Consider the following 22,951-nt stretch of genomic DNA (forward strand, 5'->3'; position numbering starts at 1 on the left):
ACGTACATTTGTTTGTCTATGGTTTCCAGTTGTAAAAGCAACTCATCTAACCTTTCTGATAATTTCAATTTTAATTAGAATTCTCTAGTGGTAGAATGTCTTCAGAATTACATTCTGAAATAAGATGACAGAATTGTCTTTTTGCATCCATTCAAAATTGTTCAAAGCGGTAGTTACAAATATAAGAATAATTTTAAATATTTTACAACTATTTCAGCTTTTCTAAGGCTTTATTCAGTATTGCTTTGCAAGTTAATCTTGGCTGAGACCTTTTGCCTCATTGAAGGAGTAATTAATAAACCTCCTGTCATGTGGTCAGCAAAACTAATTTTTGTCTCTTTGCTACCAAGATCAAACCATACATTGAAATATTGGTGGTTTAATGGAATATGTGATTCCTATTCTTTCAGTTTTTCTTTTTTTAACTTACACACTATGACATCTTACCACTTAGTAGACAACTGATGTGTATTTCTCGTAATGCTTTTAACATATTTTTCCAGCCCTTCTCTTTTTTTTTTTTTTTTTTTTTTTTTGTTGCTTATGCTTTAATTTTTGTACAGTTTTCATTGGCAATTTTTTCAGCTCTTGTTGTAACACTGGTGAACAGTAAGACTGTTGCTTGGGTCATAAGTGGTAGTCCTCCACAGTTTTTAAATACTTCTTGGTATGAATGGGTCATAGCATTGCCTTTCTTTTTGAGCTTCTTTTCCATTTCCTGTGCACAGATGATCTAGCAAACCTCAGAGCAACTTGGATTCTGTGGGGCGGATGCAAAAGGCCTAGGACTAGTTCTGACTTCTTCAAGAGGTCTTTTTTGTAAGCATGCTGTAGGTACTCCTAGTTTTAGCTTACCGTTTCAAGCCGCATGATAGTTGAAATGTGAAACACACATCGTGGAGCAAAATTTAATTTAGAGAGCACAGAAATACACAGATTGAGATAGATATGTATGTATATAAAATGCTGTCTGATATTTCTATTTCTGTTGAGCCTGCCTTGAAGAAAGTCTTTTGAAAGCACCACTCCTGCATATAGGCCATTCTCCAATATTTGAATTATTCTTGTTTGTTTTCCATGTTCAATTAACCTGTTTGTGAAAAACTCAAACATCAATGGGAAATTGGCATATGAGGGAGTAGGGGGACAAACCTGATAAGAAGTACATCTGTGTGGAATGAATATAGTAAATTGACAGTGGAAATAATATTTACAAATACAGATTAAAAATAATACCCGATTAAGTTTTCTGGCTTCTGTTTTGTGCGTGTCTGTCTGCATGATTTAACAATTTTAATTTCTAGACCATATTTTTATAGTATGGTGATATATTTTAAAGCCATGTTATAAATTTTATGGTTTTGTCCAAATGTATTTAATTATAGTTGTAACTTGCAGAAGGAATCTGCACTTAGGGAACAGTTTTATAGCTGCAGAGTAAAAGGGTCATGGGGTCACTTTCAGGGTGGTACTGCATGGTGCTTTAGCTGGTGGTTTTTCCAGAGAAGTTGCCCCATGGCCCACTAAACTAAAGCTATGAGAAGCATTGAAATGTGACCATTAACTTTTATGGTGTTTTCTTATCTAGCAAACTTCTCAAAGGTTTTACAAATGAGATTGCCCTTTCAATTCAATAGCTTGATGTTGGCCTGGTGCTCTAGAAAACTTTGAGCCAAATGGGTTTTTTCTTTTTCTTCTTCTTTTTTTTTTTTCCTCTGGCTGAACTGAGATTGACCTGCAACAAATAGTGTTTCTGCTTTGCACTACTTACAAGAGAGATTAAATCCAATCTTGAGAGGAAGTAGCATTCATCTTTACATTATTAAAACTCAACAGAGTTGTGAAGAAACTGTCCTATGCTGCTGAATTTTGTCTCACTCTACAATGACTCTTTTTATTACAAGATAAAATCATCTTGGCTGTGTGGATGTACAGCAGTCTTCTGAAGTGTTGTCTTCTGCTGTACTGAGTTGTTTTAGATGTATGTGTGTGTAGTTAATGCTTTTCAGCAATCCATTTAAAAAACACATTAAAGTCACATTAGTTTACCTGTCTCATTGGAAAGAGTGACATCTGTTAAAATTTGGCAATCTCTCTGTTTTATTTCTAGATGATGGCTGAGCTGAGCAGCTCATGAAGCTTCCATGAAATATTGTATAGATACTTCTACTGATCAGTGGTAGCCCAGATGAAATAAGCATGTCCTAAAATGGCAATAGATTTGCAGTATGAACCAGTCTACAGAAGTGAGTTGATGCCAGATTTTTTAGAGCCTTTGTTGCTTTCTCTTACTCTGTCTCCAAACCAAAGCCGTCTTTCTACCAAAGCAATAAGGGGACAAGGCACAATCTGACTACAGAATGCTATTTCCAAAGAAGTGAACTGTGAAGGACAGACTCATGAGTTTTGATCACAGGGGCTTGGAGAGAGCCTCTGGTAAGTTGAAGAATAAACTGTTACAAATCCTGAATGTGTCTAACATGTTATAGAACACCAACCTGAAAACAACCTTCAGTTTCGCATTCTTTGTATCTGATATTGGAAATGAAGAAAAATGGGGAGTCCTCTTAACCAACTTGTAAAATCAGCTTCCTTTGTAAAATGTTGTTTGTAAGATTCTTAGTGTCAATAATCAACATTGGCGTTTTTTCCATTGAAAGATATTGAAGATAGTCTTCATCTTTAGTGGAAATGTTGGAAAGATAATCATCATACGCATCTGATGTGCAGTATTTTAGCAACTTAGAATTAATGTTTCTTTTTTTTGCAATAATTGTGAATAGTTTGCGGGGGGGGAGGGGGGGAGTGGGACACCCACACAACACAGGAAGAGCTAAACTTCCTTTCCAGGATTTTGAGTATTGTGTTTCTCAGAGCATGATTCCATATGAATGATAATGGAATTTTGTATTTGTATTTGTTCCCTGATTTCAAGGCAGTATTCCGTTTATTTTTGTAGTTGCTTTAAGATTATTTATGTCTATGTTCATTACCAAACCAAAGGATGAACAGAAGAACAAGAAAAATGTGGATTTCCTTCAGAAAAGGGAAGTATAACTATGCTAAAGCCAATGAAACCTTACAAAATCAATAGCTGGTAAAATGTAGGTATGTGTTTTAGTTCAGTGAGCAGGAAAAGACAGAAACTGAAACTCATTACATATACCATATTCAAGAAGTCAGAGGGAATCATGGCTAGACCAGCTTTCCAGGATGTTGTGGACTAGTAATACAAATATTACAGTGTAGATCAAGTATTGATTCAATCAGTATTCTGGTAATTTGGCCAGTACAGAATAATTTTTTTCAAATCTACTGAAGGTTTATGAAGTATTTTATAGTATATAGAATGTATACTGCTGTAGCAACATTAAATATAATGTGCTATTACTGGCATTTACTTACTTTCAGATACCTGCTCCAGTGAGGACCTTCCTGAGGTAGAGTTGGTGAGCATGCTAGAAGAACAGTTGCCAGATTACAAATTACGAGTGGACTCTTTGTATCTGTATGAAAATCAAGACTGGATTCAGTCTCCTGCCTGCCATGGCCATCTTCCTGACATCACTTCTCCAGCTCATGATGAGGAGCCTTTCCGCTACATGAGTGAGTATACCTGGGCCTAGGATTTTTTTTTTCATTTATTGAAGAGAAAACTGTAAATATAAAATTAATATTATTAATATTAGTATTAAAATCTGGAAAACTTTGGACAAGTGAAAGAAAAAGCTGAATTCAGGGGAAGTGCTTGTAGTTCAGCATTGCATTTCTACAGGCCTAGCACATCCCATGGCTGCCTGATCATTAGATTTCACATAGAAGTAAGAGTGGGAACATGTGACAGTGAAAGGAACCTATAATTGTGCTAGATTAGATGTAATATGAGAGGTATGGAGTGTGCAGCAGCTCTCTTTTCAGGAACGTTAATGATGCTGTGGCTCTTTTGATGATGTTTGCCCTGATGTTTTGTGTTAGTGTTGCTTTTGAAATGCTGTTAATGGTTTCTTCTGGAGATAATGGTGTGAATGCCAGAGAGGTTGGTGCTAGATCGGTGTTGATCACTGCCTTCCAGTTCTGAAAATACGAAGTCACCTATCCTTAAACCTAGCAGATCATAAGGAAGAAAATGGACAGCTTCCAATCACATGAAGAAACTGTTAATATTTTAAAAATCAGATCTATAGAAGACTGCCAAAAGATCTGAACACTTACTTATCTGTAGTTTCAAGTGTTTTCATGTGAAGAGAGGAGAATGCATTGTAATCACTTTAGAGAAATGGGGAAGTCCTGTTTCCTCCATATGCTGAAACTATGGGAACAAACCACTTGGGAGAGTGAACTTGGTATTTATATACAACCCTGGTATTTGTAGACAGTCTATGATGATTACCTCTTCCTTGCACAGGCCACCTCTGAAGGGTTTTTTTGATGTTGTTTGTGCTTTAAGCCTCCACCCAGTGTGTATAGCAAATGAGTAAGTAAAAGTGAAATATTACCTCCTAAGAATGCAGTACTCAACAATGTAAAGCAACCTTGCTATCAGTTGAACTTGCAGACTTGGAACTCTTTGTAACTGTGGAAATTATTTGGAAAGCTGTTTAATGTTTATTGCTCGGTCTGTTTCTGATAATAATATTGCAAGCATAAGTGATCTTTTAGTTGAGTGAACACTTTTGTAGTTACTGAAAGCAGTTGTGTAGTCAGTGGGGTGTGTGCTTAACTCTTAAGTTTTAATTATAAAGAGGTGGGATCAGAGTCTGTCAGTGCTGGAAGGAACTTTGCATCAAATGTGGCTCTGCTCAGGCTCTCCGCTCAGCACCTGCAGTTCCAGTGTGATGAAGCACAGACCTCTGAGAGAAGGAGCTTCAGTCAGTGTGAGCCTGCATTTCCAAACTGCAGTGAGAGGAAGGGGTTCTAGCAAAAATGTTTTTGTCATGGATTATTTGGCTGTGAAGGTACTACAGAAAGTGGTGTCTTCCTCTTTCACCCAGTGAGAAGTTCTTTTTAGCTAAAGAAAGTGTCCTGTGAAAATAGTAAACTGCTTGTGAAGAGTTTTTTGGAACAGTTGCCATTGATGTTTTCTTGACATTCTCAAAAATGAGCTGTAACAATAACTGACCTTAAGCTAAAAGATAACTGTTAGGCATCACATATAAAACTAATTCTATCATTTAAGAACACTGTTGTAACTGCTGAGTCATATAAACTCAAGATAAATATGGTTTATGTTTCTCCTAGAAATTGTCCAAAGAGATTGAATGTATTAGTTATCATATTAGCCTTTTTGAGCCTTATAACTTAAAGGGAGATATTGGGAAGGTCACAGACAAATACAGATATAAATCTAGTTATAATCATTGCTGAATAGCTTGTTAGGTGAATTATGTATCTTTCTTCTGTTGAATGGAATTGGGAATAAATTTGACAGTCATACTCTTGAAGCACAACCTGTGTTTTTTATGTGTATATCTCCCCCTCCCTATATATGTATGGAAACATTTTGATAACTTTTTCCTAAAACTCACAGTTCAAGTGAATTTGTAGTGGGCATCCAAGGTAAAAAAAAAAAACAAACCAAAACAACAGTTATTGCACTTGAGCTCCTCCTCTTTTTATGGCTGCTGCTGCCTATTAGAAGGTTTATCCAATGACAAGTTGAGTTCCCACAGAGTGTTTTCAGTGAGCTGGAAGAATTATTTTCTGCTTCAACTGTGGTAGCATATGAAGCCCTGAATTACAGAACATCTGTCTTCAGACCTACTTTGTTTATGTCAATAAAGGGACATGGAACAAAATAACAAGAATATTAACCAAAATGAAAAGGTGCTTGCAGCTTTCACTTGGCAAGGTGAGTGAGGGGAGTTTGTGCATGTTCATAAGAGAGAATTATAACAAACTATGTGTAGTTTTGGTCCTGTACTGTGAGAAAATAACAAAAGTTATATAGAGCTAAGTTTCAAAGCTGTTAGTTCTGTGATTTCATTTATCAGAGTAAATATATTTGCTTTTGATTTTAGAAACCTACTACCTGAGTAACCTTGTATGTAATTAGTTTCAATTTTTATGAAAGTGACTTAGTACTGAGTAGAGAGTTTGAACTTGAAATTACCTGGTAGGAATAGTTACCACAGGAGAGCTGGCTATAATACTCTGCTTGTAATGGCTGAAACTTACTTATGTATGTGCAGTGAATTTTCCAAATACTAGTAAGCCAGATGAGTTTGGGGTCCCCTCTTGGCAGCCAGTATCAGCAACCAAGCAGTACAGTAAACTTGATCTCCCAAATGCGTGTTATGCTACCAGGAGATAGGTACTTTAAATTTAATGAGGAACTTTTATTTTTGCCTTGCTCAGAAATACAATGAGTAAATGGCACTACTGTAAGTTCAAAGCTCCTAAATGCTTGAACAGCATGTGTTGGGTTTTTACACCTACTATATCTACTTGATAAAAAGCATTTGATTTATTAGTTTGATTTATCCTTCTGTATAAGCTCTAAGAGAAACAGTTTAGTAAACATTTTTCTTCTATATTGTTCTTTCTGTTCTGCTATTTTTCAAGACTGCAGGAAAGTTTTTTTTTTTTTTTTTTCTGTACTGAAATGCAGCTTGGTTTTGTTCTTGGCATAGCCTTAGGGTTATGTTTTGAAAAGTTAATTATGGATATTATGTATGTGAAGGACATACATAGCTTACGTAAATAAAGTTAGTGTGCACTTCAGTTTGGCACTTCACTGTCTTATAATTAAGTGTGCAGTCCTCAACAAAAAATAAAGAAGAAAACTGACAACCAATACCACTATGTGTTCAGACTATGAATCAGATTTAAACAAGGTAGAAGAGTCAAGGAAATCTTCAGAAATAGATTTAGACCAAATCCATAGTAATCTCATTTTGCAGTGCAGTGATGATGGAAACAATTTCAAAACAGGTTAACTTAGACCTTCAGTTGAAGCACATACTTCTATATTTGTTAAATTTATATTGCTGTATTCTTTGCTTTCATGATCCAGATTCCATGAAGCAAAAATAGCAAATTTCTGTTAAACTTGAACAAGCACAAACATCCATCACCAGCGAGATGTGTAATTCTGCTCCTGAAGTGAATCATATTGAAGTGGTTCTTTTAAAGTTCTAAGAAAGTTTTAATAGTGTAAAATGTGTGTTTATGCGTGCATTTATTTTTAGGTGGTGGCAGATGCATGCGAATAAATCGCCTGTTTCCTTACATTTTAATTCTTTCTCCTCTTCGTTCTTTCCTCTCCCCCGCGTATCTTTCATTTTCTATCACTCTAGCTCTTATTGAACTTCCTTCCTCCTCCTTGGCTGGATCTCACAAATTTACTCAAGGTAATTACGATTTCGTCTTTACTAGCATCTTCTATTTCTCAGGACAAGAACTAGAGCAGACCAGCGCTTTCTGTTTTAGCACTGGTTTTTTTTCTGAGTTGTAGCAAATTCTTCATGCTATGTTTATTTTTGACTCAGTCCTGTTTTTCAAATCCAACTTGTTCTCAGTTTTTTTAATAGCTTTACGAAGTGTTTGTAAAGTCACTCAATCAGTAAGAAAGGATTTACTGCTACATCTTAATTGCAGACATACGTTATCCCATTTCTTTTTAACTGTTTCTAAGATGATCAAGCACTTAATAAATACGTTTTCAAGACTGGTCTCTGGGGTCTCCATACTTTCTGTGTATAGCTGTCACGCACACTAATGAGAATTTTGTTTCAAGGGTAAAGTCTGCAGATGTGTTCAGCAATGCTTGGATATGCTCCAATATGCTCTTCCCTCTCTCCCCAGCAGGCTGGATGGTTTCATAGCTTAGCTGTATTCAAAAAGTTGATCTTAAGAGATTTCTCTCCTTTTTCTAAATTTGAAGGATGTGTGAGCACCTCAAGTTTTAGCTAATATAGCTGAAAGCTGTAAATGTTCGGTACCTCATTGTGTCAGTCTCCCAAAAGAGTATTGTTTCATATTTATGAAGTTAAGATGCGTTTTCATAGTCTCTGCTGGTTTCATCAACTAAGTACTGTATTTGTATATAAACAACATCCTCTGAGTTTTAGCACTCTCCCTTCCCAGCAGTCTTCTTGTACTTAAGCTACTTCAGTAAGTATGTTTTTTCTCTTCTTGGTTCTTGGCACAGATAATGTGGAGCAGAAAACCTACAGTGATGCTGACATGGTCAAACATCTGTTAGCTGAGGTATGCCCATCTCTGTAAAACTATGTTAATGTATTTGAGGACTTGTATTTGAGGAAGGGTTTTATTCAGCTACTGGAAATTTTGGTTCAGTTATCTTCAGGAGCTGCTTATCAAACACATGGGTAATGAAAAGCTGCATATTGGGTTACACTGTCTCAGAAACAAAATTTAGCAAAACCGTGGGCACCCATGGGAGCCAGTGAGGTGTAAGCTTTCTTCTGCTTTCTTGTTGCTCCTTTGCTTCTACCCTCTCATCACTATTCGAGGTAAGCAGTCTATTTTGGAGAAAGTGTCACTTGAAAGACCACAGGCCTAAGCATATGCAGCTTCTTTGTGTGATTCAGCAGAGCCCATATAACTTCTTCAGTACTCAGCACAAACACAAAAACTGTCCCCAGGTTTGGTGCTTTTCCCCTCACCCCGTTACTGCAAATGACTGTGGAAGAGAATGTGCTATATCAAGAAACACAGTTACAGATGCGTTCTGGATCCAAATGATGAAGGATTAATCATTGTTCTAACAGTGTTGATCCATTTCAGAGTGAAGGGGGATGTTGAAGTGGTGATGCATTAAACAATAGCTAGGAAAATCTAAAACTACTCTGAATTTAAACCTTATCTGGTCAAAAGTAGACATTTATTCTCATTTTGTGATCAGAAAGATCGGGACCTGGAACTGGCAGCTCGAATTGGACAAGCCCTGCTTAAGCGAAACCATCGGTTGACAGAACAGAATGAAGCACTAGAAGAACAGTTAGGACAAACTCTAGATCGGGTGAGTGATTCCCCCCCCCGCCCTTTTTCTTTTCATGATGATGGGAAGAGGATTAATGGAAATATATTCTTTCATTGTGAAAGGAGGTGATTGCTGCTCTTAAACTACGTAATTATACTTAGAAGTTACTCTTCTAATTGTCATAGTTCAATCACCTTTCTCGGTCCAAGAATTGGCTAGGAAGACTGCATATTGTAATTAATGAGAAATTATGAGAACGTTAGATATTATTATGATATATCTACAGCAGGATTGCATTTTCAAAGTGTTTGTTTTGACCATCAGTCTGATATCCTGCCATTAAACTAAGAATCTAATGATGTAAGTCAAAATAAGTAGCTGGTATCTGATATGACCTGCTACATAACAACTTCACAGGTGAGGAAACAGCCAGAATATGAGCTGGCTTAACAGGGTGCTTACAAAAAAAGAAAATTAAAAAAAAAAAAAAGTAATGAAAACTGAATTCTGCTCAAGTTCTTCACTCCATCTATTCCTTTAAGCACAGATCCTTGACCTAATCTTTTCTTTGTTGTTCTTTCTTAAAAAAAGATTTAAGTAGTTGACAACCTATAAAGTATCCCAAGTCTTTTAACCCTAAGGTCAACTGATGTAGTCTGTTACAGCGAAATGGATTCAGCTGCTTGTATAAAGCAGTATGCTGGTAATAAATACATACTCATAGTTAACTGTATGACAGCATAAATTATGTATTCATATAAAAATACACATATGCAAAATAGAATTTTTCTGAGCGAGATCTGTCTCTTCACTCATTTTTATTTGTCCTGCGGTTCATTTAATGTATAAACTAGGGGGGACTAGTCTACACATAAGAGTAGCTGTCTATCAGTCCTTTTCTCCAGGAAGTTACAGTTCAGAAAAATGGTCATAATCAAATTGATAGTTAGCATGTTACAATGTAAACATGTATCAAAGCAGCTGCAAATTTTTTTTGAAGTAAACTGAAAATTCAAGATAACATAAGGATGGACTACTTTTTTAATAGCCTCCCTTACAGTGTTAAAATTATGATTTTGTGAACTTTCAGTCTCTATTTATTTTATAGAATCTTACTTGAAAACATAAATTGATCATGACCTGTGAGCTATTTCATTAATCTCATTTTAGACTGGAGCAGTGATGTTCCAAGAAGCTGCATAAGTAATACACTGTGATACTGTATAGCTAAAGTACAGTATATAAGCTTATCTTCTTTTGTCATAGGTTAACCAGCTGCAGCATGAACTGTCAAAGAAAGATGACCTGCTTCGTATTGTTTCAATTGCTTCTGAGGAGAGTGAAGCAGATTCCAGCTGTTCCACACCACTTCGTTTCAATGAGTCTTTCAGTGTTTCACATGATCTGTTACAGTTGGATGTCTTGCATGATAAACTCAGGGAGCTGGAAGAGGAGAACTTTGCCCTCCGATCGAAGGTATATCTCACTTACAGTGTATACCACGTATGTTGGATATGAAATAAATCAGGATGGTTAAAAAATCCAGCATTTGGGTTTCTCTTGAAGTATATGACTGTTCTGTATTGCTGTACTCAAATCATACCCAAACACTTTCCCCTACCTGCCCCCCCCATCCTTCTGTTTCCTTCACTACTCCTTATTATCTGCAGGGTCCTCTAGTAGTCCTTTCTCAATGCCATTACAGTATGTGAAAGAGTATAGGAACATATGTAAGCACCCAGCATAAGTACTTGGACCCATCAGACCCTCAAGTTTGTGCGACCTGTTTTGATATAAATCTGACTGCAATTAGTAGTAGTATTCTGGGAATTTAGTTGTGTTGACATTACATTTTCGTCAACCTGTAGTCAATATTAAGGGTTAATAAGCTTCTACTCAAATTGTTCTAAAGATACACTTAGTTTTGACCGTGTGATTAGTCTCTGTATTTTAATTGGTGTGTCATGTATAAAACATGAACACAGGCACTGTGCCATTACAAGTGTAGAGACTAAATGGCCAGACAAAATAAATGGCTATAAAAGTCATGGAACCAACAGCAAATGTTACAAGAATCGGAATCTACAGATGCAGTTTCTCTTCTTCATAGGTGGAGAGTGGAACTTGTGAAATAGGAAGTTGATTAAAAGTGGTGCGGTTGTTTGGAAGAAAGTTGTTTTGGGTTTTTTTTGTTTGGTGTGTGTAGTTTTCTTGATTTGTTTTTTTATGTAAGCCTTTCCTAATGTAAGCTTGTTACAACAGAGACTAAATTCCTTTGATGTGAAAAAAATATATTTCCCCCCTTGTAGTCTCCAAAATATTCAGCCTGAGATGCACATCCTTCCTAAAACTGCAATCATTCTGTGATACAACATAACCTTCACTGACTTGAAATAGCCTCAATCATACTGAGCCTGTATTTGCCGCCTTTTTTTTTTTAATTTTCATGTGACAGCATTGTGTAAAGAAGTGTATTTGTCTGCACTTGTGTAGCTGTGCTTCTGCTTGCTTGGATAATCTTTTGACCCATTTACTAAGTTTTATCATGAGTCACTTACTGGCAAACAGTTCTGAATATAGAAGACTTCTGGGTAAAAAGTTTAATATTGTCATCCTCACTATTGAAATGGAAGTGGGAATCTAGTATGTTTGATGCTGTTTAGATCTGTTGTGATACTTGGACTCTGGCCTGGAAAATATGCAATCTAAATAGACTAGTAGGGGAATATGGAGAAAAGCTGTTCTACTGAGAGCTTTTCAGTGCCGTAAAAGATTTGGTTATCATCATTCACTTTTCAAGATTTCTTCGCCTTAAGAGGTTTTGAAGCAAATTCAATTGCTTATTCCTGATTACTGTGTTGGTTTACTTTCCCTACCAAATCACATAATTTTTGCAACAATTTTTTGTTAGAGGCATGAGAGAGATCAGGTTTTGTTCATGTGTCTGTGTGCCTCTCACGCAAAAGACCTGTACAATTCAGGGAAACAGGTTATGGTGAAAAAAATGGTTAGGGGAGTATGGCCAGATGCACAGAAATTATAAAGATAAATAGAGGGGACACTCTTCAGTTGCAAGAACTTTGGAAGTAAAAATTTCTAAGATAAATATATGTATAGATAAACTGATATTGGAATACCACTCATTTTCTTGAAGGCTTGCCATCTGAAGACAGAAACCATTACATATGAGGAGAAGGAACAGCAGCTAGTCAATGACTGTGTCAAAGAGCTCCGTGAGTATCCAGGCTGTATCTTACAATGGCAAAATGGTATTTGAAATACCTAGTGCCTATACCTTCTTAGTTAGCCCTGAATCCCAAAATGAGCTACATGCCAGTTGAAGTCTTGCTCGTTACCCAAGTGCAAAATTGTTTCTGTATCTCATCAAGTTTCACTCTGGCATTCAATTTCAGGTATGTGTATGGTGTTTAGACAAAGAAAATGAACACAAAATCTAACGTTCATAAACCTCCTAAACTGAAGCCTACAGACACTGGAAAATCAACAAAATATACTTCTTTTATAGAGTATTCAGCATATATGACATTGAAATGTATCAGTACACAGACTCTTAAATGCTCATTCTAAATCACTATATATTTATGAACACATTATTTTTAAAATATGTATTATAAATGAAAACATTTAAATTGGAAGTGTGTTAATTTGTCTAGAACAGTCATCAGTATTTCCTTTGGGGACTACTTACTTGCATAGAATTGCAGCTACTCTTATACAAATTTATGTAAGTATTCTGAAACAATAAGGAACAATTTTTTGTGTGTGTTTTGTGTGTGGCTATTGTGTCACTCAATGGTACAAATTTTTTATATGTGGTCATTTGATACGTGCTACTTCCTTTGTGCATAATAACCTTAAGCTTGTATTTTAAGAGTATTTTTTTCTATACAACCACTATAAAGAAGACTGGGTTGCTGCTTGATTTTTCTTGTTCTAGATGACCATAAAATACTATGTATTGATCCATAGCTCGTCATTAACTTACTCCATTCCCTCTGAGTAAATATATATGCTTTGCAAATAGAAGTTACTTCATATAAGCTCTCCTGTTTTCCTTCAATGAGAATGTCTGTGAGTTCTGTTTAGTGCAATTCTATAGCACATATAGGCATGCCAGGTAATTTAGACTCACAGAAAGAATCTTCTCCCAAAGGATGTCTGGTCTACAGCTTTAAAATTTGTGTCTTCAGGAAAAAGGTATCTGACTGTGAGCTTAAATGTCCACAGGCCCATGGGCACGACCTTGTTCTGCAGTAAATATGTGAGGTATAATAACCACTATATTTGTACTGTGACTTTTATGCAAGATTGGTGAGACTTCATTATGACTTTGCTATGCTTTCAGGGCAAGTATACAAGCAATACTAACTGCATTAAAATGTTGGCGTGGGTTACGGATCCGTTGTAACGATGTGACCCCAATATGAGTATGATCGTTCACCTTTATTAGTCAGCAAAACCAAGGTTTATATAGCAAACTATTACAGCATCTGAATGGTTAAACCCCCAATCCATATATAGGCAAAACTACTGCAACTCGTTGTGATTGGTGCAGAGCTGCATCTCGATGTGAAAACAGTACTGTGGCAGGAAACAGCAATGTGGCAGGAAGGAAGTGACAGTGTGGCAGGAAACAGTGACGTTCCCCCTGCTCCAGTGTTCCGAGCTCGTTGCTCTCCCTTCCCAGCAGGGTTCCGTGTCAGCCGCTCCCAAGGCTCACTTCCGGATCGGAACCTGGGTTGCTCAATGCACCAAGCTATGTCCCCTCTCGTCCAGCCAGGACTCCACATTAAAATATTTCAGCTTTTTGAGTTGCTTTGTCATCTTACTTGAAGTGCTTGCTCAAAGAAAAAAAGAAACTGGAAATTGGATGCAGCGTGTCTTTGGGGAATAGATAGTGACCAGAATCAAGAGCTAAATAGGTGTATGTTATGCTTGACAAGGTCTGACAAAATACCGTTGCTTACAGAGAATGGTAGTTAATAACAAGATCAATCCAGAGTCTGACTTCTTCAGCATATTCCAAATCTGGCCTTGGCCACGAACCACTATGTCATTTGAAATTGTTTATAGCAGCTTGGCATGCTTTTTATTATGGTCATTTCACATACCTGTGATATGTATTTCAGGTTCTGCGTACTTAACTGTTAATATGTTACACCTGCATTTGAAGTTAACTCTCTTTCTCCTCTCCTCCCCACTGTTTGTTTTTTTTTTTTCCTTATAGATGTTCTAAGGCACCTACTCTTATGTACTATGAATTGATTTCCTAAAAGTATTGGTTATTTTGCAGATTGTTGTTGACTTTCACTGATCTTTTCTGAGTTTTGGGTTTGGTTTGGGTTTTTGTCATCTGTTGCGAAAAGCTCTCTCCTAAGTTCCTTTTATGTTTTGTAGGGCAAACAAATGCTCAAATTTCCAGAATAACAGAGGAGTTGTCAGAGAAGAGTGAGGAGTTGGTTCGGTACCAGGAAGAGATCTCATCCCTCTTGTCTCAGATTGTCGATCTTCAACATAAACTCAAAGAAGTAAGGGAATGCTGGTGAAAAAGTGTACGTGCATATGTGCATGTGTGTGTGCCAGTGCTTACAGCAGGTAAAAATTCACTTGCAAGCCACAGGGTTACACTGGCAAAGAGTGGCTGTTTCAGGAAAGCATGGGTCGGCTCTCTCAGGGAAATTTGCTGAGACAATGATGAGCACCTTTCTGTGCTTTCAGCATGTGATTGAAAAGGAAGAGCTGAAACTTCACTTACAAGCTTCCAAAGATGCTCAGAGACAACTGACAACAGAGGTACTTAAAGTTCCTATATATATACATTTAGATAAATGTTTAGAATAGTATATGAGAGAAAGAAAACTAAGAGAGAATGGGAACTATTGTTTTTTAATTATGTAGGGCTTTTAATTTTTCATTGTGGTTGGAGTAATTTGATTGGAGGAAAAAAATAGTTATTTTTATTTAAGTCTACACAAATATTTTGTAGTTCACAGCAATATGAAAGGCAAGGAATGTGTTCCAGGTAGGGAGGTCTTACTATTCTTAGTAGTTAACGAGAAAGAGTGTTTTAGTGTGAATATTACTGATTATATCAACAATATGTAGCTCATTAGATTTTAAGGAAGTTCTCTTTTTTGCTTCTTTTGCATCAGCAGTTACTGGATTTGCTGAGTTTTTCAATGTATTTTCCTTTGGATTTTATTATACGCTTTCCTCTTTCAAGTGTTAATTTGGACTTCATGCTTCACCACTAAAATTAGTGCAGGTGCTATGCTGACCGTTGTCCATTCCAGATGTTGGCATGTGCTGTGCAGTTGGAAAAAAATATTACAGTGTTAAATCAGTCGATACAGGTTTCTGTAGGAGTTAATTCAGTTTAATTCTGTCTTTTCTGTGAAGCTCACTGGTATCATGTGATGTCGGTTTTTTTGTTTCAGCTACATGAGTTGCAAGATCGGAATGCAGAGTGTCTAGGGATGTTGCAGGAATCACAAGAAGAAGTGAAGTTGCTGCGCAGCAGAGCCAGCTCTGTTGCTTGTTTCTGCCACCCCCAGTCATGTGGAGCATTTCCTGTGGTAATAAATGTCACTGGCATGGCATACACCTGCTGGCACATGTGGCCTGTGTTAGCATACAACTGCATGAGTAAAACAGCTGTTACAGGAGCTGCAGCAGGAACTGTTTTGTAGTAGGCGAAGGTTACTGATGGTTTTGCAGTTCTTTGATGTGTACACTTTTGAGAATTTTATGTTACGAAAATAATCATTCACTTTCCATACTGTGATACTAAAATAATTTTTCCGTTTTATATGCCTTTTGTGTTAAATACAGGAATTGGCATGTTCTACAGCTAGTGCTCAGTTGTGCTAGTATATTGTTCAATATTGATGTGAATTTTATAACTTGACTGTGTTTCTTTATGAAACAAATCATCTTTTCAAGAGTTCAAAGAGTATTTTTCTTCCTTTATGTAGTTTATGATGTAATTTATGTCCTTATCTTGTGAGATTAAATTTTAAGCATCATCAGAAGTGTGTGACCTTAGACTAATTGCCAGAGATAACTAAACCAATGGAAAACAGTTAAAGGCATTTATTTTCTTTTTTATTAGTGTCAGGTATGATCTGATTACTGTATTCTGAAAAATTTCTGGGCTGTGCTGCGAATTTGTCAGGTTTTGGTTGGTTGTTCTGTGTAGACAGAATCCCTTATGCACATGTTTCGCCTTGTAAGAAGTGTTTTTACAATTGTAACTTAGCTTAAGAAATCAACATAAAGAGTACCAAGAAAAAGCAGATGCTGCTAATGAAAACTGAACCCATGCTGATTATGTATAGGTGTAGCTATGGTGGAAAACTCTGCCTCATGCCCTTCCTTCAGAGACTGAAGGGCTTCTCTGAAACCTACTAATACCAGGGAAACGAATGAAGATTTTTGAGTATTCCTTTAGAGGTGTTTTCTGCTAAAATTGTTAGGAGGAAGACTTGAATCTGATTTGCCAACTCTTCTGATTTCCATTTTTCTCTAGGATTCCCTTGCAGCAGAAATTGAAGGGACAATGCGGAAGGAATTGAGTCAGGGTGATGAATCTGTTCTCTCCAAGCAAAAGTATGTTTTGAGATTTCTGTGTGCTATTTCAGTATTTTCCCATATGCTTGTATTAAGTAAGGTGAAACTGATTTCTGGAAATCTATAAATGTGAATAGTCCCTCTATAATAAGTTTACTACATAACTTGGTAAAAAGTGCTTTGTAGTATTATATAATCTTTTCAACTTTGAAATCTACTATTCTTATTTGATTCTATGAGGAAGTTGGGAACTCGCTAGATGGATGTTATTTCATTACTTAATTTGTCAAACTTCTCATGAAAATTCTCTGATGCACAGAACTAGTTTTATCTCTTTTTAAATCTTATAGAAAAATTCTCAGACAAATTCAATTATAACTGAAAGACTGATTACAGTTTCCAAAGCCCTGAAGCTTTGGAAACTCCTGGATCTCTTAGTTCTGAGCAAGAAGTAATAAACTAAATATACGCTTCTGAAAGCATATATAAATTAAATAAATAAAATAAATGCTCCTGAATGCTCTCAAGTGGTTATCAATAGAGGTTCAGGTCTTTCAGGTCAAAGTAAGTGGTAATTCTGATATGTAACAGAATAGTACTCCTGAAAACACGAGTGTCTTAGGTGTCTTAGGCAATCCTATTTTTCTGGCATTAAATCTTTTTAGTCGGGCCTCTGCAGACTTTAGAAAGTCTGTTGCTCAGAGCTTTTTCTTTATTATATCTTTTTCAAAATGCTTCTGAAAACCACATTTGTTTGGGTGTCTTTTCTACAGGGGTCAACAGAAACGAGTATTTGACACTGTCAAGGTTGCTAATGTCACTCGTGGCCGCTCCTCTTCCTTTCCTATCCCGTTGCCAATCCCTGGATCTAATCGGTCAAGTGTTGTTATGACTGCAAAGCCCTTCCAGTCTGGTGTACACCAGTTGGAGAGCCACACACAGATGACCCAGAGGAGCAGCTCCGAGAAGAATTTGAAGTAGGAAACACAGCTTGTTATCCTCTTTCTAAAAAAACTCATTCAAGACTAAATCCAGACTGGACCTCTGTTGTGTAAGAGAGAAGTAGTTAATTTAATGGTCTTAATACCTATTATTATTTGATGTTTCTCATAGAGACACTCATAATCCTGGCCAGCCAGGAACCCCTGGAGACAATGAGTTAGTCACAGCTCTGCACAGGCTCTCCCTTCGTCGTCAGAACTACCTGAGTGAGAAGCAGTTCTTTGAGGAGGAATGGGAGCGAAAAATGCATCTGCTGGCTGAGCAGGAAGAAGGGGCTAGTGGCTGTAGCACACTGACAGAAAACTGTTTTTCCCTGGCTACAAACTCAGAATTCACTGATCTCTCTGCCAGCTCTAGTAATCTCCGTGTCCTCCTACCAGAAAAATTGCAAATTGTTAAACCCATTGAAGGTAAGAGGATGATCTACTTCTCTCATCATCAGAAAAGGATTTTACGTTAGTTTGCTAACTAAATCATTGTTGCTGTGTGTATAGCTAGGTATGATATGCAGTAAGAGGAAGTAGTTTCTTAAAGAAACAAAGCATCTGTTCAGGAGTTCAAAGAGTATTTGGTAGGCTACATAACAGCTAGCTCCTCAGTATCACTTTCTACCTGGCTTTCTTACACAGCATTAAGTGTTAGGCCTTTTTCTTGGTGTTGCCATCCAAGTGCATCATGTGTATCACACTGTCAGCACCAGTTGGCTGGAGTTGTTTTGATCATAAATTATTGTAACTCCATGCAGTAGTAGGTATTTGCTGTCTGAGACTCTTTTCTTTTGTCACACCAGGATCTCAGACCCTTTTTCACTGGCAGCAGCTTGCTCAGCCCAACCTAGGCACCATTCTTGACCCAAGACCAGGTGTTGTTACAAAAGGTTTTATCCCTTTGTCTCATGATACTGTGTACCACATCTCTGATTTGGAGGAGGATGATGGGGAAGAAGGTGAAGGAGGTATAACATTTCAAGTGCAACAGTCCTTCCCAGAGGAGAAGAAATGTACAGTGGCAAAGCCAGTGGCAGGGATTTTCTTGCCACCTATTACTTCAGCAGCAGTACCACTCACTGGTAAGACACATGGTTAGTGGTTTTTCCTCTTTTTATTTTGCAGTGTCTTTTTCTCAGTGGGAAGTATTTGACCTTGCGACAATGCTGTCTTTACTGTGTTTGTTCTTTACTTAAAATAGCAGTGATAATAACATTGTCTTAAACTTTGCTTTGATTAGTCCTTATCTCTCTTTATTTTTACCCTCAATGGATGTAAATTCTACACATTGCAGCCTCAAATCCAGGGAAGTGTCTGTCTTCCACAAATTCCACGTTTACCTTTACTACCTGTAGGATCCTTCACCCATCTGATGTCATTCAAGTTACTCCCAGGTATGATGACTGCTGACATCCTAAATGTTGCTGCATAGGATTAAATAGTTGCTTTTTGGCTTTTGATGTATGGACCAGTTTTAAAAAATACCAAGACAGCTAGGCAACATGTAGGATATTACTCGTACAAATAGTTGTAATTACGATGGGGAAACCTGAAATTCTCTAGAATGAGAGTTAAAACAGGTTAGGGTAACTTAAAGGAAGTAAATTAATACTCTTAAATAGAAAATGCCTTGTATCATATTCCTTTTGTTAAAAAAAAATTGATACTACCATAATTTTTTCCCCAATTGTGTCATAATTTTTTTTAAATTAAAGCATTACTGGAGAGCTATGTTGATGCCCTATCTAATACAGTATAGATGACCACAGGGTAAATTCATTGGTGCATACACCAAAACAGAATCACAGAATGGTAGGGGTTGGAAGGGACCTCCGTGGATCATCTAGTCCAACCCCCCTGCCGAAGCAGGGTCACCTACAGCAGGCTGCACAGGACCTCGTGCAGGTGGGTTTTGAATATCTCCAGAGAAGGAGACTCTGCAAACCCTCTGGGCAACCTCTTCCAGTGCTCCGTCACCCTCAGAGGGAAGAAGTTCTTCCTCATGTTCAGACGGAACTTCCTGTGCTTCGGTTTGTGCCCGTTGCCCCTTGTCCTGTCGCTGGGCACCACTGAAAAGAGTCTGGCCCCATCCTCCTGACACCCACCCTTAAGATGTTTATAGGCATTTATAAGGTCCCCTCTCAGCCTTCTCCAGGCTAAACAAGCCCAGCTCCCTCAGCCTTTGCTTGTAGGAGAGATGCTCCAGTCCCCTCATTATACTCGTAGCCCTGCACTGGACTCTCTGCAGTAGCTCCTCATCTTCCTTGAACTGGGGAGCCCAGAACTGGACACAGTGCTCCAGATGGGGCCTCACTAGGGCAGAATAGAAGGGGAGGAGAACCTCCCTCGACCTGCTGGCCACACTCTTCTTAATGCCTCTCTTTCAGCCTAGTATCTTCTAAATATTTTGCAGAACAATAATTCTGAATCTACTAAAGCTGAAACTGTCACAGCTAATAGAAATAATTTACTTTTTCTTGAGCCTTCTGTATACTAAAAGGCAAATACAGAGCAGAGCAGGTATAAAGATGTCTAACGTGCATCTTCTCTCTTTCATTTTTCTTTTATTTCAGCTCCATGGGTGCCCCATTTTCACTGGGAAATACTGGCAGCAGTATTGGAAACCCAGTAGTGAGCACTCCAGCCATGTCTTGCAGGCTTAGTATTGGAGAATTTCTCACCAACAGAAGAGATTCAACTACTACCTTCAGCAGCACGAGCAGTCTGGCTGAACTTTTGCATGAACGAGGCATCTCTGCCAAGGTTTACAATAGCCCCGTATTAGAAAAGCTGCCTTTGCTACAGCCCCCTCGAACTCTCCCCATTCCTTCTACTCCACCAAACTCTCCCTCGCATTCACCTTGTCCTTCACCTCCACCATTTGAGCCTCGAGTGCATCACTCAGACAATTTCCTGGCTTCTCGACCAGCAGAAACATTTTTGCAAGAAATGTATGGCCTAAAGCCCTCCCGTAATGTTCCAGACGCAGGGCAGCTGAAGATGAACCTAGTGGACAGACTGAAGAGGCTGGGTATTGCCAGGGTGATCAAGGCCCCTGAGACACAGGGGCCAGAGGTTAGCTTGCGGAGGCAGGACTCGGCTGTGTTTTTAAATGCAGGTGGCAACTTAATGGCAGGGCTGAGAAGAAACCAGAGTCTTCCAGCCATGATTGGAGCATTGGGAGCTCCAGTTTGCACACAGCCATCAAAAATGGATATCCTGCAGGAGGACTGACTGGTCTGAAAAGTGATTGACTTCTAGCCTAGTAAATAATACATGAGGGATAAACATCCACTACAGGCATAGTGAGATGTGTTACAGAAGAGTTGGAGAAGGTGCGTGCATGTTAAAGATGTGGGAGAGAGAAGCATTGGGATCAAGGAGAAAAAGAACATTGCTTGGATTTGAGGCAGACGACTTCTGTGGAAGAAAGAAGAAACCAAAGATTAGTTTTGAGACCCCCTTCACCATCTGTCTTCACTTAGGCAAAAATAGACCATTGTAGACGTTCTTAGTATTTTAACCTTTTAAACTGTATGTGTAGAACTGTCTTTCAGGTGCTGTTCTATTTTTTGCCCACCATACGACCATAGTATTTTACTAGCTAGCAGTCAGGCTGTATCATTTAAATGCAATACCAAAATAACAGTCAGTCTGACCAGCATTATTGGTCCAAGTACCTCTCTGTAGGAAACAAATATGAAAACTTTGATTTTTTTTTTTTTTTAATTCTTGTATTTTCCATTTCAGAATCTGTCCTCTTTTGAACTCCTCCGCACTTTGAGAAGTAGGAGAGAGAACTTTTAGCTCTATGTGAGAAAACAATACTTCTGTTTACGTACACAGAAACTGGTGGTCAGGATTTGTATTTTGAAAAAATGCAGTTGTGTTGGTGGTGAGGTATTAACAGAAGTTAATTTCTTTCCAGAGCTTCAGAAGCACACAGATGAAGGTGCAATACATAAGAATAAAGAAGCAGGAAAGTATGTATTAGGGTGAAAACTGCAAGCTAAGAAATCTTCCCAAAGTGTGTTGTCCATCTTTTTAAATGAGGGTGTTTTTGCACACATACAAAAAATCTCAGGCACATTTCAGTGTTGCAAAGAGGAAATAAAACCAAGGTGGTTGATTCGGTGTTTCTTTTTATTTGACATAAGTGGAGAGCATTTGCTTCAAGACAAGTGTCGAAAATTCAGTAACCTGACTCTTGACAGGTAGACATTATGTGTATTTAGAGAGTTGTGCAGTAAATTTCATGCCTTTCATTCATTTATTTCTGATTCTAGGCAGGATTTTGTTTAGAAGATTTCATTAGGAGCAAAATTTACCAGTCTATATTCAGAAACAGGAAGATGAAAGCTAGTTTTGTTTGTAGCATTTTAATGAATGTCAATCAATCAATCAATCAATGTCTGCATTGAAATCCTGTGTTTTGATGATGGCAAGTGGTTCTGAACCTAATTCTGAACAAAGCTGAGGCAGACTTCCCATCTCAAAACAGAAGTCCATTTTAGAAATCTGATTCTCAGTGGTAATCAGCAACCTGATTCAGTGACCTGAATGGAAACAGGTTTTTAATCTTTATGTAATTTTTCACTCTACCTATCAACATTTTAAAATTATTTTAAAGTTTAGTTTCCATACAATTAGATAAAATGGTCAAAGTTTACCTTGCTTGTTACAATGTCTGTGGGACATAGCTGGTGCCTGTCTGGGTGCGTGGTGTGAAGCATCAGTGTAATTACACTGATTCACATTTGCCGTAAGGCGCATCTGCCATCATCAGCACCTTTGTTGCTGCAGGGTTCAGTGGAGTGGGGAAGGAAAAGAAAGCCTGTTAACCTGGTTTGTGGGAAATTTGTAACGTGGCCTTTCTGCTTTTGCAGTTCTGTAGATCTTGTCATGACCCTTTGATATAACAGTCGGGTTTTTTAAAAGGAAAAGGAATAACCACTTCAAACTTGCACAGGGATTCTTAGCAGAAACTTTTCTGTCAGCAGCGCACAAAAATATTCAGGAACTCTTGGAGTTGCCTTTTGCTCTCTAAGCAAAATCTTACACTTATAAAAGGTGAATTTTATTTAAAATACTATGTAAGGGTTAAATCTCTTTTTTAAATGAAAAATATTTCTTTATGTAAGTATTTGTTTGTATGTACTTCGCTGTGCGTGGGTCTTGCATAGCTAAATAAGGTGAGAGTGAAAGGAGAGGGGGGAGGCAATTTTGCTCTCCAGTGAACTAAGACTGGTATGTCTGCTGTATATTTCTATATTTCTGTAACTTCTAGGGAAACATCAGAAATGAATTAACAAAAGATTAGAGTTTGGTATCAACAGAGAAGTGTGTAGTATGTCAAAAGTATGTCCATTTTATGTGTGTTTATTACAGGAATACATGTAAATTAAAGATACTTTTTTGAAGGTATTAC

The 22,951-nt window shown here is 37.6% G+C and overlaps 1 protein-coding gene across 3 annotated transcripts in view; it reads left to right on the top strand.

The window, feature by feature from the left end:
* TRAK2 (trafficking kinesin protein 2) overlaps positions 1-22,570 on the top strand; it is a 25,938-nt gene extending 3,368 nt beyond the window's left edge. Inside the window, exons 2-17 of one of the 3 annotated variants that reach the window (XM_075431020.1) lie at positions 2,111-2,246; positions 3,412-3,606; positions 7,296-7,349; positions 8,150-8,208; positions 8,867-8,983; positions 10,211-10,420; positions 12,099-12,177; positions 14,363-14,493; positions 14,684-14,758; positions 15,403-15,540; positions 16,494-16,573; positions 17,308-17,511; positions 17,648-17,946; positions 18,327-18,605; positions 18,818-18,917; positions 20,097-22,570. In XM_075431020.1, coding sequence (XP_075287135.1) covers positions 2,210-2,246; positions 3,412-3,606; positions 7,296-7,349; positions 8,150-8,208; positions 8,867-8,983; positions 10,211-10,420; positions 12,099-12,177; positions 14,363-14,493; positions 14,684-14,758; positions 15,403-15,540; positions 16,494-16,573; positions 17,308-17,511; positions 17,648-17,946; positions 18,327-18,605; positions 18,818-18,917; positions 20,097-20,757 — 2,718 coding nt within the window. In that variant the 5' untranslated portion in view covers positions 2,111-2,209 and the 3' untranslated portion in view covers positions 20,758-22,570. Of the gene's footprint in view, positions 1-2,110; positions 2,437-3,411; positions 3,607-7,295; positions 7,350-8,149; positions 8,209-8,866; positions 8,984-10,210; positions 10,421-12,098; positions 12,178-14,362; positions 14,494-14,683; positions 14,759-15,402; positions 15,541-16,493; positions 16,574-17,307; positions 17,512-17,647; positions 17,947-18,326; positions 18,606-18,817; positions 18,918-20,096 lie in introns of all 3 variants that reach the window. The other 2 variants (XM_075431019.1, XM_075431021.1) reach the window with 2 other exon arrangements.
* Positions 22,571-22,951: the final 381 nt, after the last annotated feature.

This window comes from Opisthocomus hoazin, chromosome 9 (genome assembly GCF_030867145.1).
Source record: "Opisthocomus hoazin isolate bOpiHoa1 chromosome 9, bOpiHoa1.hap1, whole genome shotgun sequence".
NCBI classification, from domain to species: Eukaryota; Metazoa; Chordata; class Aves; order Opisthocomiformes; family Opisthocomidae; genus Opisthocomus; species Opisthocomus hoazin.